General features: G+C 41.5%; 1 protein-coding gene across 2 annotated transcripts in view; it reads right to left on the bottom strand.

The window, feature by feature from the left end:
- The window catches only part of MATR3 (matrin 3), a 34,426-nt gene extending 16,847 nt beyond the window's left edge, over positions 1–17,579 (bottom strand). Inside the window, exons 1-2 of one of the 2 annotated variants that reach the window (XM_075601618.1) lie at positions 17,338–17,579; positions 3,324–4,368 (exon numbers count right to left, since the gene is read on the bottom strand). In XM_075601618.1, the coding sequence (XP_075457733.1) occupies positions 3,324–4,208 (885 nt within the window). In that variant the 5' untranslated portion in view covers positions 4,209–4,368; positions 17,338–17,579. The remainder of the gene's footprint in view (positions 1–3,323; positions 4,369–17,337) is intronic. The other variant, XM_075601619.1, reaches the window with a different exon arrangement.
- Between the last annotated feature and the right edge of the window lie 1,278 nt (positions 17,580–18,857).

Below are 18,857 nucleotides of genomic sequence, written 5' to 3'. Positions count from 1 at the left end.
TATTTAAGACAGCAAAATGCTGTCACCTTTCACCAGCATGCAAAATACACAGATTCCCAACAAGCTGAGAAACCCCAACCATTACCACATAATATATATATGCATATAAGTGTCAAAAGGAGTGCTAGTGGGCGTGGCTAAATGTATACAACAAACAAAAATGCCCAAAGCTACTTCCATTTAGCCACGCCCACTAGCACTCCTTTTGACACATATGCATATATTATGTGGTAATGGTTGGGGTTTCTCAGAGCTTGTTGGGAATCTGTGTATTTTGCAAACTGTGTGCAGCTGGTCTCAGTTGCTTATGGGAGGGTAGTGGCCCCTCCCCCCCAAGGTTTAAGCTTGACCCACCCCACTTTCCAAGTTGGCAGGTCAATTTCACTTTGCCAGGTTATGACAGATCCAATGTTATCATTCTTCCTGTAATTATACAGGTAAATAAGAATTTTAGCCCAGGTGAGTGTTAGGACCTGCTTTCGGTCATGCCTTGTAAGTGGCAGCAGGCTTAAGACGCTTTGGCGAAAGGGTTAAACTAAATGACCCTTTTTGTAAGGGATATATAGGTATTGCACTGTGTATTTTTGTCACAATGGAAGTAGCTTTGGGCATTTTTGTTTTTGTTGTACACCTTTCACCAGCATACTCAAAGTAGAATTGTGATATATAGATTATATCCCATTTATATGCAGGGTTGCAGACCTATGTCATGCAAATGAGCACAGTAACAAATAAAATCTCTCGGTGCTCATTTGCATGTCTTAGACACACCGGTCTCTCTCTCTCCTGGCAGTCCTAGGACCCAGTCCAGCTTGCATCTACATCCCCTGAGAGTTGCTCCAGTGCCTACCTGCTTGATTCTTCGCTGGAGGCTGTGGGGAGATTGCTTGTGCATTTGCTGCTTGTGGAGCCTGTGAGTTCAAAACGCTTTATTCCAATGCACAGTGTGTGAGTACATTGATTTTATTAATTCCATCTATAAAGCTGTGTTATAGAATAATACTATGTTGGCATTCTATCTTTTTCATATCAGAATTATCCTGCAGCTACATCTTGATCCTTGCCTATACACAGACCATCATCTTGTATTCCACCATTGGTTCCCAAATACTCAAAATAATGTGGAGTGTTTGAGTGCATTTGATGCTGGTTCATTGATCTTCCAATATACTTTGTTATACTGTGTTATTCACTGTGTATTTTCTTCTCTTCACATATCCCTTGAGCTGTGCTCCTGATTTGTTCTTTATTCTGCGTTTTTGACCCCGGAAAGGTTTTTGAGCAGCCCCTCGCATTTAACAAATGGGTTGTATTTTTGTTTATCCTTATATTTGATCACTTAAAAACAAGTCACTTATCACCTACACTAGAAATAAGTTTTTGCAATGAAAAAAAAAAAATCTCAATTAACTAAAAATTTATTTATATAACACAAATCACAAATGTGCTCTGAAGTGTTGTATGAGAGTGGGGAGTAGAGAAGTTCAAAAGTGGGCACCCCCAGGTTGGAACAGTGTGACAAAAGGGACATACGTTTTGAGATAGATACAGAAAACTGCATAACAGGAGGGCATAGAATGACAAAGTGAGTGTCTGAGTCAGATGTAGACCAACCCATATATCCTTCCAAGAGAGGGGGAAAAAAATAATTTAAAAATCTCATTGAATTGGGGGTGATGGCGATGAAACCGAAAATCTTAGGATAGTGGTTATCCCAAAAGGCAAAACTTATGTGGGAGAATTGTTGACATTTTAACCCTATGGTTCCTAATGAGCCACTTCACCGGAAAGAATTGCAATGGAAAGCGTTGCCCAGTGGAATGTTATCAACCAGGGTTGTACAACAGTCTGATGAACTTGAAATTAAGGTTGCATTTTTAAATGCATAGTTCAAGTCTTTATTTTATAAATAAATCCATATAAAAACATTCATGATATGAACAAGAAGGTTTGTCGAGTTGTACGTATCAACCCTGATCGTTGCATTTGCAAACTTTCCTATTTAAAGTGACACCCATAATTTTACTTTAAGAATGGTTTTCTGTCCTTCATTTCTTATACTTTATTGTTCTCATTCCATTAGTCTTCATAGTACAATACAAGATGTGAAGAGCATAGAGCAATGAAGGTTCAACACCCAAGAATTTCATTATGCATTCAACGAGGTCTATCTATCAACATGTAAAAATAAAGTTTGTTTCCATGCACCACACCATATTTGTACTCTTAGTTGCATCATTTGCAAGCAACTTGGAGCAGTTCATTTGAGAGAGCATGTGTTTGCAAAGAAGAGGGGGAAGTGAATAACAGAAATTGAAACATCTTATGTGCTTCTGGAAACTGTTCCCCAAAAGAAATGATGCACATATGAACCAAGAGAAAGAAGATGAAAAGGCCTTGATACATAGGGGGTTATTCATCAAATTGTGATAGTGCCGATCGGGTCACTATCACAGATACTCCCATTGACTTCAATGAGATGTTTTGTGCCCCGATCGGCACTTTAAGATTAATTAATAACCCCCATAAAATAATAATTATTAAGGAGTCATAGCATTCTATGTGTCTAACACAGCAATGCTAGCCTGGGTTACCATCAACTTCTCATGGCATGATCGTTAGAAAATGTTTGCGCAAGACTAGCACACACCCCTTTGAAAATGATCACTGTAGTGGTGCATAGTACTGTTATTTTTGGTCACAGATATATTTGCCTCCTTATAAAATTATTAGTTCAATCCTTTGAGATAAAAATATATATATATATATATATATATATATATATATATATATATATATATATATATATATATTTTAGCACTTTTAAAAAAACGGACATTGTACCATTTTTTTAGCATAGCTCCTGGGCCGCAAATATCATGGGACATGCTAATCAGTTGGTGCACGCGTAATTGAAGAAAGAAGAATGATTTCACTGAAAAGCACCATAGGATTGAGGGCTGAGTTGTAATGCTATTTTCAGAAGACTCAAAATAAAAGAATGCTAAAGAGGAACAACTTTTTCTCTTTTTCTTATTTCAGATAAAAAGTCAATATGATATTGCAGGTTCCTACAACCAACTATGAGATCAGGATGATAGATGTAAAGGAAGCTTGCATCAAAATGTATATTTTCTGGACTAAGCAAGAAAGATTAGTGCATAACATGGTTAAGATTTTTTTTGTGTTGTTTAAATTTAGGTTTAAAAACCGATCATCTTCAGTTAAAAGCACCTTAAACAGTGTGTGATAAAGTGAATAAGTCAGCAGAAGAGAGTAAAAAAAAAAATATATATATATATGAAAAGCTTGGATGAACTCACCTGCTTAGAATGAATTGGCATATCACATATAGAACAGAGATGAGGGTAACCTTTGGGTAACAATCCATGGAAGTCCTCAACATTGCTATTTGATGGCGATCCTCTTGTTTTCTCAAAGAGTGATCTTTCTTGTGATCGGCCATAACCCAAACGTTCATACTCATTTTCAAATTTACGATAAGGGGCTTCAGGAAAGAAATTCTCTTCCCTAACCCTTTCCCGGTCTCTTAACATGTCATCTTCAAAATCCATCCTGTCATGATAACCAGGCTCTCGGGAGTGATTTCCATGGTCATAATCAACCACTGGGTTGAGACCAGAAGCACGATCATCAAAACTATCTCTTCTAAATGGTCTTGCCTCTTCCCAGTCATCCCTAAGTACTCTCAACTGTTGCTCACGCGAAGATCTGCCTTCTCTATAACTCAACATGGGAAGGTCTTCTGTCCTCCTCCTCTTAAGTTGTAGAAGAATCTGGGGTAAATTTTCAGGAGTTATTTTGTCCTCGGGATAGCGGCTTAATTCATCCAAATCTCCAGAGGAAAGACCAAAGCTGGCCAAAATCTTAGTGGCCTGATCAGGATCTCCTCGAAGCTGAGAAGATAAAGGGGGCGGAGCTCTATTTCCAATACTAAATATGGATGGTAAGCTATGAGAAGAGGCACTGGATGATAAAGTGTTATGGGATCCTTGCTGATTTAACTGCGAACTTATTCCAAGATTCATCAAGCTAGCAAGACGGCCAGTACCATGGGTCATTCTTCCAAGAGAAGATGGCATAGTTAAGGACTGATTAGCAGCAAGAAGGCCCATTCCTGTAGCATCACGTCTGTGATGGCCTTGAAAATCTCTGCTTAAAGATGAATGCTGAAATGATTTTGACATTGTAGTACTAGATCTTGGTTTTCAAAATGCCAAGTGAGGCAAAACAAGAAAGTCCCGCACTAAAAAACAAAACAAAATGTACACTTCAGAATATGGTAATGCCAAGAACTAGGAACAACTTTTGAAGAATCTTCTTGAAGCAGAAAGACGCCACACAACTCTGTTGAAAAACAAGCAACTTTAGTCATACGTCCCAATACACAGATGTAGCTAAAAATCTTTACATTCTGAGTGTCAAAATATATTTTTTCTTCCCTCATACTTGAACACCGCTAAACATTTTTCTTTTAGCTTGTTAAAAATAAAATGGCAATTCAAATTTGTGTTAACCCTATTGCCAATCACATGGAAGAGCTCGGAAGTATAGTAAGGGTCAAAAAACACCATATCAAATTCCATATACATATGTTTTTGCCTGCCTTCAAAATTACAAAGTTGGAGCATTATATTTTATGGGGGGGGGGGGGGGGGGCAGTTCGAAGGGGGTTTTCTGCCTTACCGCTTTCCTTCGCCTATATCTCCGCCATAATCTATCAGGGGATGAGTGTGTGTATATACATACATATATACACACACACACACAGGTTTTTTTTTTTTTTTTTTTTTTTTAAAGCTACCGATTGAATCAATAACAAAACAAGGGAAAAAATTTTAGGCCAAGAAATTAATGATTGATTAGGACCAAAATGCCAAGCTTTAACCCAGCATTGTGACAGTTATAAACAAAATTTGGTTCATAATACAACCCGTTAACCCATAAATACAGGACATTTAGTACAAGAATTCAGTTTTGATTTCAAAACAAAATTGAGAAGTTTAAATGCTCTACTTAAGAGTAGAAGAGGAGTACAAGAAGAGCATTGCATTAAAGACATTTGACCGTAGGGTACATTAGAAATACCATTCAGATGTAAATTCCATAAAGTATCCAAAAACAATGGAAAAGTTGAATTTGTTGGTTATCCACTCAAAGAAATCTATTAATTTCAAAACACAAGTAACATTAATGGATCGTAAAGTGTAATTGAAATAGTTTGCCAGAAAGGTTAAATGGTGGAACGGAATTGGGCAAGGTGAAGAGGAAATATTAGTAGTATGGAAATGCCATCTCTCTCAGAATGAGAACAATCCACATTCTAGGAAACTAAAAATCAAGGTGTAAAGAGTAGTTTGCCATAAAAATGGCAGATTAAAGGGGAGACTAATGTTCAATAGCAACAGGATTTGTATACTATACAAAGATTTTATTGTACCACTTCAGAGATATCTGTATCTAATAGTTTAGTGAATAAAACGTTGCACAGTGTTATATACTGTGCAGAGAATATATCAGATACAAGGCCTTGCCTTCAGCCAAAATATTTTGCCTGGAGATACAAAGAGAAGCTGAACATGTTCAAAAGGATTTATATTTCCTGGAATTTCGATTCCAAGTTTCAGACAATCGAACAAGGAATAACTGAATATTTTTTTAAACCTTCAGGGTCTTCCTTACCTTTTAGATTACGACTCAAAAGGGCAGGATGGAAGGGTTGCCTACACCAATTATGCTTAAATAGTCCTTCCACAATTGACACCTCTAGCAACTACGTAATGAAAAAAACGAGAACATTGTATTGCGAATTTTATAGCAAGTGTGATCTACTACCAGGTCTTAATTTAAGGTGTTGGATAACAGCAGACCACATAAATAATCATCATCATCATCATCATCATCCACCACACACGCGCACACACACGACTGGTAAATATGCAAAAATAGCCAGCTAACAAAGAACCAAACAACACGAAAAGCAAATAGCCGTCTATTAACCAAACATTTTTTGTCCATTGGACACTTTATATTGGAATTTGGTTGCATTCCAAATCAAGCAGATAACCAAATCTCGACGAGGCTGGAATGGCATTTACTTTTACACGCAAAAAATTGAGATATTTATTCTCTAGACATTGCACCTCAAAGGGGTAAATGTTTCCTTTCCTTGCCCTGTTTGTTTAACCTCCACTAAAGGAGGATGGCAACTCATCTATAATGTGCTACATGGACACTACTACATCAGGGCTCTACAACTGGCAGCCGTGAAGGACCTTGATGTGGCCCTTTAACACTAGCTGCCCAATGAAATTAGCAGGAGCAACGTGCAATTTGTCACATTACAACTCACCTGCAAGTAAAGGTAATGAAAATATATATGCTACAGATGGTATAAAAGCTGGCAAAAAGTTGAAATATCTTGTGGTCCTACTTTTGTCATAACTGGCCCGTTGGAGAACTGGATGAAGAGCCCTTCATCCCTGCTGAAACAAAATGCCCACTGAATCATTTTCTCAAACCGATGTTATTTTGGTGATTAGTTCGTCCATTTTAGTCAACGTCTATAATGATTCAATAGTTACTACAGCATTGAGTGGACTTCAATGTATGCATTGAAGTGAACAACTATTGGACACGTAGTTACAATTCACTACAGGTTTATTACGGCAGTGAGCGACTAAAATAACCAAAATGCAATCCCTGGCGCATATACCTGATAGACCGTACTATACAAAATGCCACTGTGATGAACAATTATCCACAGAGATATTCAGAATAAGTCCCCAATCTTGGATCCTGCTCAAATATTGTCCTCCTTACATGTAGCATTCATCCTAATGCACAATACACAAAAAGAGGGACACACACACACACCATAGTGCAGAACGTAAAGTACAAAAATGATGCCCTATTAAAAATGAATAAATGCCTTCTTACAAAGTGGGCTTTCAAAGCATGCAGCGGATAGAAACTGTGCTTATGCCACAATTAGGCAATTGTGTTGCCGACCGATCAATGTGGAGTGAGCATTGCAGTAACATCAGTGTGGGCGCTAGGACATGTGATCGCGACCGCGGGGACGAGCGTCTAAACCGTGCGTAAACCAACGGAGTCCAAGCGGCTGCAGCACGTCGGGTTCGTGGAGAAGACTTTTGCACAAGCACACTTCCTATCCACTGCATGCTTTGAAAGCCCACTTTGTAAGTAGGCATTTATTCGTTTTTAATAGGGCATAATTTTTGGACTTTACATGCTGCACTATGGTCCCGTCCCCCCCTCCCTCTTTTTGTGTATTATGCATTAGAATGAATGCTACACGAGGACAATATTTGAGCAGGATCCAAGATTGGACTTATTCTGAATATCTTTGTGGACAATTGTTCATCACAGTGGCATTTTGTATAGTACGGTCTATCAGGTATATGCGCCAGGGATTGCATTTTGTTTTTTTAGTACACCTTTTTGACAAGTTCCTAGAGGGACTTGTATATGAGGTCCCCTGGCAGCTCCAACCAGTAGTTAATCCCCATATTAGGTGATCAGTGGGTAATCACTCAGTTTATTGCACAGTGCACTCACTCACTGGTGGTAGTCATGTTTTTTAGTTCGTGTCACTTTTTAGGTCTAGTGCTTTTTCCTTTAGGTATTTAGTTAGGTATCATAGTGGAGTGACTACTGACACTCCCAGGCCACATACTTCTGTGGTTCTGTCACTTCATTATCCCCATGTGGAGATTTAAGTGTCAGTATTACTTCATAGAAACCATGGACAGTGTTACGGTTCACACTGACAACGTTTATGCCCTTTACGACCACGTCAACAGCACCTACACACAATACCATGGACTGCCAAGAGGTAACTGCAGATAATGGTATACACAAAAATCCCCCATTTACAATGTGCCTTGTGCTAGGGGGTCAAATAGCCTTCTCGATTTGGTGAACCCTATTAAGCTTAATATATTTTCCCCTTTATTCTCCAGTGTAGCTGCAAAGGGAATTTAATACATGTCGTTTCAGGTCTGTTTTATTTATCCAATGCATCCGTTTTCTTTTACTTTGTACTGTTATGCGTCACCAAGATTAATATTCGGTATGCGTAAATGCACTGCAATCCAGCATTATCTCCCACTGATAAATGCATTGCGTATAACGTACTAAAGGTTTGTAAATCTTCTAACCATTTTTGTGCTTTCCTACGATTCATGCGAGGTTAGATGTGACAGCTAATTCGATTCTTTTGCAAACCTCTGGGTACCTGAGTGCTTTGTTCATCTTTTTGACCATGGGAAAGATTCTAGTGGGAACCACAACATTGAAAAATAATTTTGTTGGGAGTGCCGTCATTTACACCAAATGCATTACAGCAGGGCCCCACTTCTCGGCACCCCGCCGATACAGCGGCACCGAGGGGGGGCCGCCATCTTTGATTTCGAGTCGCGCATGCGCAGACCGGGCGGGTGCGTCCAGCGCAGGCCGCGCGCGTGCAGACCGCAGGCCGCGCAGAACGGCAAAAACGCCGTTCTGTGCATGCAAAATCGCCGGATCCGCTTTCCGGTGATTTTCACTATACGGCAGGCCCCTGGAACGGAACCCGCCGTATTCCCGGGGCCCTGCAGTACTTACACTGTATCACACAGATTTGTGTTTTAAAGCTGCAGACCAAGCAATATCCTACATGTGTTTTGTTCAGTTCTATGAGAAAATACTTCTAGCAATTTTTAAAACAACTCTGAATGACAATTTTAATGTATTATAATGTAACAGCAATTTACAAAGTCACACCCCGTTCCTCTTCTGAAACGGGCTCTGGCACACCCCTTTTTGAGCCCTGCCCCCTCTCTAGCAGTGCCCCAATTGTATCTAGTGACTGCCTGGTCAATCTTCCCCACAGAACTTTGCATCTTTGGTCCTCTTATGCTGCACTGACAGCCATTTAGTGAACCACAAGCCATATCTTCGTCAATCGATCGGCAACTTAGCTAATTACTTATTGTGTGGATTGTATTGATGCACATATTAAAAGGAAAAAAAAAATTGAAACAGCAGCTTGGACAGCTGCTTTAAACACAAGAATGGAAAAAATGTATTCCCATGGCCAGCAATAAATAGGATGTCAGGTGCACCGAGTGGTCTTGGGGAGGAGTGAAACAGTGTAGTGCTGCTAACCCTTGAGTTCCAATGGCACCTCTGTTGATTAAAAGACAAAAGTACAGTATTGTTAAGAATGGTGTGCTATGGGGATGCAACGTTTAAAATGTGAGGAAATGTGGACCTTGTGCAAACAGTAAACAGAAAATTAGGTTTTTTTTTTTTTTCAACTTGGGGAAGGGCTCCAAAAATTCTTTACCTGTACTGGTTCACAGCAGACTAATTCATCACTGGGTGAAGAACGAATAGAGCTGCAGCGGAACATTTGGTTGTAGCCGTTTTTCCACGACCAAATGGCAACCAGCATTTCACTGCAACAGCCGATTCGGCACTGGAATCCCTGCCGCTTGTAAGGGAAGTTTAATTATGTTTAGGGTAGGGGTTAATTTAATGGGTTATAGTGGTATGGGCAGGGGGTTAATTTAAGGGGTTTTGGAGTAAAGGCTTAGGGTAGGGGGTTTAGGCACTTACCCTAAGCTGCGACATGGCCGGCAGCAGCAGGTTCGCGGCGATTTAGTTAGAGCCAAGAAGCATCAAACAAACGTCCTAGACCGTGCAGCATTACCTCTTTGGAAGCAGTGCTGTCAATTGTGCTGTTTTCCAAAGTCACAATCCATTATGTCTTGTCATAACATTGCTCTACAGCAGGGGTGCGCAAACTAGGGGGTAGTTAGAATGTCAGGGAACCGTACGAGGCCTCTATAACTTCTCCTACCTTGTCTTCAGCGACGCGTCATCAGGTGGCAAATGAAGCTGCTGGGCCACATGACGTCGTGTTGCCATTGCAACATGGTCACATGACCCCATGGCGACATTTGAAACCGGAGCCTGGGGGTAGGCTCGATCAGGGGGGGGGGGGGGGGGAAGAGCAGACAGGGGGGCGCAGGGGGAAAGACATTGTGCACCCCTGCTCTACAGGGCATTCAAGAGCGCAACTTCTGAAAGCAGTGCTGCTATATAGGTTCTACAGCAGCCTCCAGATCCGAAAGTCACACCCAATTTTCCAGCCCTCAGCTAGTGGGTTTTTCAAGCCCTGTTCATGGATGCAGAATAATACTTTGACTACAAACAAAAAATTGTGGCCAACTAGTGTAGTCCGTACATTTTTCCAGGCATGTGTGTATATATTTATTTTATACAAACCAAATACCACCAGAAAGTCCAAATCTAAGTTTTTGTAGGGTGGCCAACATTGATGATAAAGGGGGAAAACGCTCAACAATTAAACCAAAACTAGTGGCTTTAAAAAAAAATTTTTTTTTAAAGTATATAGTGAATACCTTATTGCCCTAACGCCATAGCAGGTACCAAATGGGCCCTGGCACACCAGGCCATTCTGACGCACACGGATCTTGCTCATTTTCTAGGGTAGTGATCGGGCAGCCGCCTCCACGTCCATTTCTGCACCTGGGCTCCCACCACGTCATCGCTCCTAAAGCAACAACATGACGCGGAAGTGCTCCCTAACTATTAATACTTGGTCTAAATCTTGGCATGAAAAAGTTCTAGTATCAAAATATGTTTGGCCATGGGGTGCAACTGAAGCAATAACATTTATTTGCCAAATAGTTACTTTACTCCAAGTAACAAATATATATTTTTTCATTTCTCATAGGACCCTAAAGGAGTAACATGAATCTTGATTGTACTACTCGACAATAAGATTAATTGTTAAAGAACGGCTCACTCCCAATTATTATCCTTTACTTGTAAAGCGCAACATATTACGCAGAGAGGTACAGAGTGACATTGAATTACATAACTTGGATGACATACGCAAGGACAGGCCAGCTCAAACATATACAGAAGGTAGTGAGAGCCCTGCTCCTAAGCACTTACAAGCTTGAGGGAAGAAGGGGCAATGTTCAAGGACTCCATTTCCACAGGCTCAGAACCACAAGATTGGCGTAAAGTAGATGTGATGTCTATATTTGAAAAGGAGACTAGATCACAACCGGGGAATTACAGACCTGTAAGCCTGACTTCAATAGTGGGGAAACTACTTGAAGGTTTAATATGGGATAATATTCAGGAATACCTAATGGAAAACAAAATTAGTCAGCATGGATTTATGAAGGATAGATCATGCCAAACTAACCTTATTTGTTTCTTTGGAGGTGGCAAGTAGGAATTTAGACAAGGCTACGGCAGTTGATGTGGTCTACTTAGATTTTGCTAAGGCTTTTGATACGGTTACACACAAGAGGTTGGTGTACAAAATAGAACAAATTGGACTCAGTAAAAATATATGCACCTGGATTGAAAACTAGTTGAAGGATAGACAACAGAGGGTTGTCATAAATGGAACTTTTTCAGGTTGGCCTAGGGTCGTGAGTGGAGTACCTCAGGGGTAGGTACTGGAACCTCTGCTTTTTAACTTGTTTATTAATGACCTTGAGGTTAGCAGAGAGCAAAGTCTCCATCTTTGCTGATACTAAATTGTGTAAGGAAGTAGAATCAGAGCAGGATGTAATTTCTCTTCAGAAGGACTTGGAGAGACTGGAAACTTGGGCAGGTAAATGGCAGATGAGGTTTAATACAGATAAATGTAAGGTTATGCATTTGGGAAGCAAGAATAAACATGCAACATACAAATTAAAGGGGGATAAATTGGGGTAATCCTTGATGGAGAAGGATTTAGGAGTGCTTGTAGACAGCAGGCTTAGCAATAGTGCCCAAAGTCATGCAGTAGCTGAAAAGGCAAACAAGATCTTATCTTGCATTAAACGGGCAATAGATGGAAGAGAAGTATAGATAATTATGCCCCTTTACAAAGCACTAGTAAGACCACACCTTGAATATGGAGTACAATTTTGGGCACCACTCCTTAGAAAAGACATTATAGAACTAGAGTGCAGAGAAGAGCCACCACATTAATAAAGGGGATAGACAATTTAACTTATGAAGAGAGGCTAGCTAAATCAGATTTATTTACATTAGAAAAGAGACATCTAAGAGGGGATATGAGAACTATATACAAATATATTCGGGACAGTACAAGGAGCTTTCAAAAGAATTATTCATTCCAAGAGCAGTATAAACGACAGAGGGTCATCCCTTAAGGTTGGAGGAAAAGCGATGTCACCAGCAACAAAGGAAAGGGTTCTTTACAGTAAGGGCAGTTAAAATGTGGAATTCATTATCCATGGAGACAGTGATGGCAGATACAATATATTTATTCAAAAAAAAGTCTGGACATCTTTTTAGAAAGGAAAGGTATATAGGGATATACCAAATAAGTAAGCATGGGAAGAATGTTGATCCAGGGAATAATCCGATTACCAATTCTTGGAGTCAGGAAGGAATTTTATTTTCCCCCTTAAGAGATATCATTGGATGATATGACACTGGGGTTTTTTGTTTGCCTTCCACTGGATCAATAAGTATAGATATAGGATAAAGTATCTGTTGTCTAAATTTAGCATAGGTTGAACTTGATAGACACATGTCTTTATCAACCTCATCTACTATGTAACAAAAATAAAATGTCTACTCACCGCAGAGGTGGAGTAAGCCTCAGGATGGAGTACGGTGTAGCTACATTGCTGGATCTATTAAGGTTTAGGGGGTAGAGGGGTATTGGATAGCATGGAGTTTGGTTGAATAGGTAGGACTTTAACCAAAGGAGAACTGAGTCACAGAACCAATGGAGTAGTGCAAGGCCGAGTTTATAGCCCTAACTACAGCGACGTCTTGCAGCCGCAAAGCAACCCAATGTAGTCTGTAGCAACCGCATATAGTCGGAGCGACGAGCAGCGACAAAGCTACCAAAAGCGCTGTACCTGAAAGATTTTAATATCTGCAGCTACAGAAGGACTTGCAGCAAGCCAATCACATAGCATTTGGTGGACATTTGTTTGTCTTGCAAAAAAAACAAAAGCATCCCTGAGGTAGGGATTATCCATCAAAAACATTAATCTCATTCTTCTCCAAGTCATTGTAGAAAGCAATTCTATGACTGTTAACTTGTTTGAGGTATCGGCCCTTTGACAAATATATCGATCTTAATATCAAGTCTTTAGAGATAGTTTTGCTGCCTTTAAATGTGCTCCAACACTACTTTTTGGTTTGCTTCCTCTCACATTGCTAATCAGTTGTTTTGGAGCTGGAACTCCCCCTTTCCTTCCTCTTTGCAGACACCGCCCCTCTGCCTTACCCTTAACTGACGTCACCGCCCGTTGCAGCCAGATACATCGCACACCAGAGTTCAACTTTTGCTACAGCGACGAATGACGTCACTGCTAGCGTCGCCTTCGCAAGGACTATAAACTTACCCCAAGGTGTACAAGAGATGGGGGTGATTGACAGTATCAATGGCAGCAGAGAGATCTGGGAGAATTAGTAAGGAGAGGTCACTCTTAGCCCCTGCTGTGAGTAGGTCGTTAGCCACTTTTGTTAGTGCTGTCTTAGGCTGCGTCCATAGAAGCACTGACAGCGCTGAGCAGCACGGACACTCCGCGATGAGCCCCGTCATCCTCAATGAGGAGGTCTTCAGAAGGAGCTTCCGCGAGCGTCCCCTGGGATTTTCAGCCGGCAGCTGAAATTGTTCCCGAGTGCGCTGTCGGCTGAAACACCCAAACGGAGCAAAGCAGATTGACGACGTTGGTGCTTCGCGGGCTATTGGCCCAGTGACGTCAGTGCCCGTCTCTGATAGCGCACGCTGGCTCGCCTGCGAGTCCATGTAATCACTCCTGATTGAGCAGGCGAGCCTCAGCGCGGAGTAGCGCTGTCGGTGCTTCTATGGACGCAGCCTTAGGCCGACTTCAGGGTGCTTACTGCACGACGTGCACACGCACGATCGGAACAATTACATGTTGTTTTCAATTAACCATGTCAGGTTGCAATTTCTTGTGGCGGCAAAGTACAGCGTTGTCGCTGCTACATTTTGTCGTTACAACCTAAATTGATTTTTTGAGGCGGCTGTCACACCACATGAGCTGGTTCAGAGAACCAGCTCAGTGACATGTTGACCACGCCCCCCCGCCCCCAAACGCTGCAACCCGACTCCTGCAGCCTGAACACAGATCGCTGGGCTGCAGGAGCGTGCGGTTGATGCATGCAGCATGCCCACGGCCTTAGGCCGCACTTATAGTCCTTGCTACGGCAACGCTGACGTCACGCTGTGGTAGCCGAAAAATCAAATGTAGTCGACTTCCTGTGATCGTGACAAAGCCGTCGCGTCGCTCCTACTAGAAGCGCACGCGACGGATTCAATACATTTGTTTTGACGCAACGTCACATTGCCAGGACTATAAGCGCGGCCTTAGGCTACGGCCCCAGCGATTACAAATGCACGCGCACCTAGAGGCGCATGCACCCGTTTCAGCTGCGACACGTTGTCTACAGTTGAGCTTCAAGTGAAGAGCAGGAGATCCGACAGGGGGCGTGTGGCCATGAGGTCACGCGGCTGGTTCACCCTCATTGGCTGAACCGCTGCAGTGACCAGTGCTCCGTCGCCACAAGAAAAGACAAAATCCCCGTCTTTACAAAAATGTGGTTGCGCATCGCAATCTCTACATGCGCGTGCAGGCTGCTACTGGGCCCGGCCCCGGCCCCACACAGGGGTGTATCTTGTTTCCATCGCAGCGCGCGCAGCAGCCAACACTGGGGGTGAGGCCTTAGTGGAGTGTAGTGAATGGAAACCAGGTTGTAAAAGGTCAAGCAGGGAGTGGGAGGAGAGAAAGTGAGTCAAGTGTTTGTGAACAGCCTATCAAAAAAGGTATACATTCATTGGTTATGCTTGACTCATGGCAGCATAATTTAAGTAAATACTGGGAAATGGGCAGTTAAAAATAAAATGCACCACAAATAAATTCATACAAGAAGCAAAGCAGTGAATTTTACATTAACCTGTTCACAGTCTAGGGTTTTTGCAAGAGACAGGTCAAACTAATATTTACTATACATTTATAAAGGAGTTGTTCTGCCTAGGTTCATTGGGACTTCATGGGGGGGGTGGGAGGGGGTTGGAAGGTGACGTAGCCAGGTGAGTGTGTAAAAAAAAAAAACACAACACACACTAAATATTATTGTGGCATCCCAGATTAAATGGATACTAGGTTTAAATATCTAGACACACACACACACACACACACGTCAACATTTGCAGCACAATTGCTCAACCAACCCTGTAAATCTTGGACATAAATACAAAATTGTATTGGCCAGTCAGTCACCTGAGAACATTGATATGAAATATGTATAGGTCTACATACAGTTCTGGCCAAAGTATCAACATTGTGTAAGGCTCTTAAATGTCTAAATGCAAACTACCCCGTGGAAATAAAAAAAAAAAACATTACACACAATTCTGCCCATCAATTTTTGTTTTAAAACAGTGGATATAGAAAGGTATGCAACACTACATGAATTGAATTTGGTTACCGCTAATGTAGTGTGCGCGCGCACGCAGACACACACACACACAAAACAATGTATATTGTATATGACAATGTAGGGTAAAAAAGCAAAACCTCCGAATCAGTAGTCCATGCACTTCACTAAAATTAACCCACATGTTGTGATTGTTTTAATGGCTGTGCAATTATGTTGCAATGGAGGGAAAAAAACGGCCATTTAAGAAGTTAAAGCAAATCAGCTATGTAACCAAAAGCTGCACTTCAAGCCTTACTGCCCTATCAAATACAAAAGAGCACAACAAATATCACCAGCAATATACCAAATCGATTGTTACAAACCCATAGCTGAAAAATGATCAAATGCAATTCCAAGTTTGCAGTGATCAAGGCAAAGTTAGAAACACTATTCCCACTTAACTTCTAATATTTATATAATATGTATATATAATTTTCAAACAAGCGTTCCCGATTTGGCAAACCTTTACATGTTGAACTACCATGATAAACCAAACACCTGTACAATAATTGCCGCTGAAGCCCACGTTGCTTTTGTCGGGATCACACCCAACAGTAGTAATAAAATATAACGCAAAAATTAAACCGAAAAGTCACGTGATTTAGGACCGTTCAATCACAACCCAGTTGAAATACAGAACGCCTTCCGGTTTGGAAGTATTGAGGCCTAGGGGAGCCGTAAAATACTTACGGGTTTTACTCCCAATATGTTAAAAACAAAGACTGAGAAATATGTACGTGCTGTGGCCACGTTGCCGCAAGGACATAAACGCGCTGAATGTTTTTCCACAAAAACACAAAGAGGCTGCTTGCTGTTGGCTTCCCAGTTCATGTTTGAAATAAGGGGTTGCAAAGGAAATACACATATTTCATAAAAACATAATTTGGAGTTGAGACAATTTGTAGCTTTTGCAACACCAATGCGTGCAACATAGGGGTAAACCTTTACCATCGTGTGTGTATAACGCACATGACGGGGGAATAAAACTACGACACAAACATCTTATTTAGGGAGGCAGAATTTTTTTTTACTATCCTAGATTAACCAATCATATATAAATGATAAAAACGAGCGATCATAATGGCATGTACTCATCGCACTTTAAAAAGCTACGTAACGATGCAGCATTGGAAACAAAGCGGGCAATACCACCACCACACATTTCCCATTCTCCTTTGTCTCTGCCTTTTTCGCCCAAAGACCAAGACCCCCTCTCACAAAAAAAGTCAAGTTTGCTACGAAAACAAACCGAAACAACTAAAACCCGGGACGGCCATTGATAAACAAAAAGCATATAGGAAAATTGGCAGAAAACGGATGTGAGCTGCTACTTAACCTCGGGAGATTAGTTTAATTAACCAGAGGTTTCGTTACCGCAAAACATCCGTTGGGGGGGGGGGGGGGGGGGGGCGCCACACACACTTATGTGCACAATCAACTTAAAACGACGCCACGAGATTGTGCGGCCATTTTGTCGGGCTCAGGAACTAAAAGCCTGCAAGGATTGTCTGACACGAAAGGTTTTACACACACGCATCTCTGCGAGCAATACAATGAAATATAGCCGAGTTATCACAATAACCGTCAAGCTGAAATCATGGGCCATGGATTCTCATGCAAGCGTGTGAGGCGGTTACATAATTTCACCAAGGCGAGTATGGCGAGCGTACACCATATCAACTCGAGTACAATGGCGGCTTCGCGTATCCCAAAAAAAGGATTAGTTTGTGCAAAATTGACAACAAAAAAAAACGGATTTCAACAATTATTTTGGTAAATGTTACTTACATGGCTGGCAACACTACAGCCGCGGAATGGCCACGACCGGGTCGACCTTGTCAAACAACGAACGTAGCCTCAGTCCTGTTTAACTAGCGCTTCGCGGCTCCGGTAAGACACCCACCTTCCTTCAACGATCACTATCAAAACCAAGCGGCAGGTTTACTCAGTCCCTTAAACGCGCCAATCTCTCTATAGAAAGGAAGCGCACAAGGCGCGTCAAAGCCAATTCGAATACGTGGTCTCCGCCTACGTCACTGCGTGGTAGCCATGTCAGGTGGACCCTACACGAAGCTGCGGTTTTAATATGGCCGACGAGAGTCCCAAGGTTTAGCTGAATCGCTCACGAGGAAGCCGTCATATATTTGAACATTATTGGCTATGAATCTCGGTGTAGTCGCACAGTTTAGAATTCGGATTTAAATACACATATTTGATAAAAACATAATTTGGAGTTGAGACAATTTGTAGCTTTAGTGTGTCTGACTTTCTGTTTGGTTTCTGGCAATATGGGGATTAAGTATGCGGCGAATATGGGGTTAAGTATCAAAGTGTACGCGCTGTAGGACTGCACGAGATTTATCAAAGAAAATGGTTCATTGGATACACTGGGATTTTTGTTTTGTTTTAATCCAGTTTGCAGCTGGGGAATTGATAAATAACCCCTTATGTCAATATTTTTTGTGCGAAACGGCAAATTCACCTCAAACTACCACATAGACTTAAACTGGATAATCTTTTTTTTAAATGTAAGAATTTCACTTGAGAGGGAGTTATCTGAGAGCAAAAAGGACACACATCGTGCAAGAAAACACTCGCTTTTGCACTGTTAACACTTGGAATGTTATTTATTAAAGATTTAGCTGTGACAAAAACACCATTCCTACCAACCAATATAATTTTGTTATTTGATCAATCTGGTGTGCCATTTTTGCAGCTGTTAACATTTGGTCTTCCTGATGAGAACTTTAAAAAAAAAAAACACACAACAGGCGCACCCAGATTTATAAATATCCGTATGATACAGCAACAACATTTTCCAATAACCTCAAAACAACAGTAAAGGAAGTTCTATTAAGCCGGAGGGCTGTTATGTAGTGGCCGCGTGCGCGGCACTTATAATTGGCTGAGGTTAGTCGGCCCTTCTTTACAAGGGCCACGCGCACGGCAGTGAGCGTGCATCCGGCCGACAGTGGGGAACACGGGGAAAATAATCTTCGCAAGGCTACCGGCGCTGAAATGTATGTATGTGTGTGTGTTTGTATGTATGTATATGTGTGTATGTATGTATGTGTGTGTCTGTACAATGTATATAAATATTTTATTTTTTACCATAGTGTTTTCTTTTTTTAATAAATAATAAATTACATACACACACAAACACACAGTACCTGCTCACAGCTCAGCATACACACAAAAAGCGTGCGGCACGTGCGTTTGCATAGGCACCCGCGCGTACGGCCGCACACTATAGCAGCAGTGCGCAAAGTGGGGGGCGGGAGATTGTGCTGGGGGGCGCGGGCAGTTGC

This window comes from Ascaphus truei, chromosome 5 (assembly GCF_040206685.1).
Source record: "Ascaphus truei isolate aAscTru1 chromosome 5, aAscTru1.hap1, whole genome shotgun sequence".
NCBI classification, from domain to species: domain Eukaryota; kingdom Metazoa; phylum Chordata; class Amphibia; order Anura; family Ascaphidae; genus Ascaphus; species Ascaphus truei.
The sequence above is the reverse complement of the archived record's forward strand: the minus strand, read 5'-3'. Positions and strand labels throughout refer to the sequence as shown.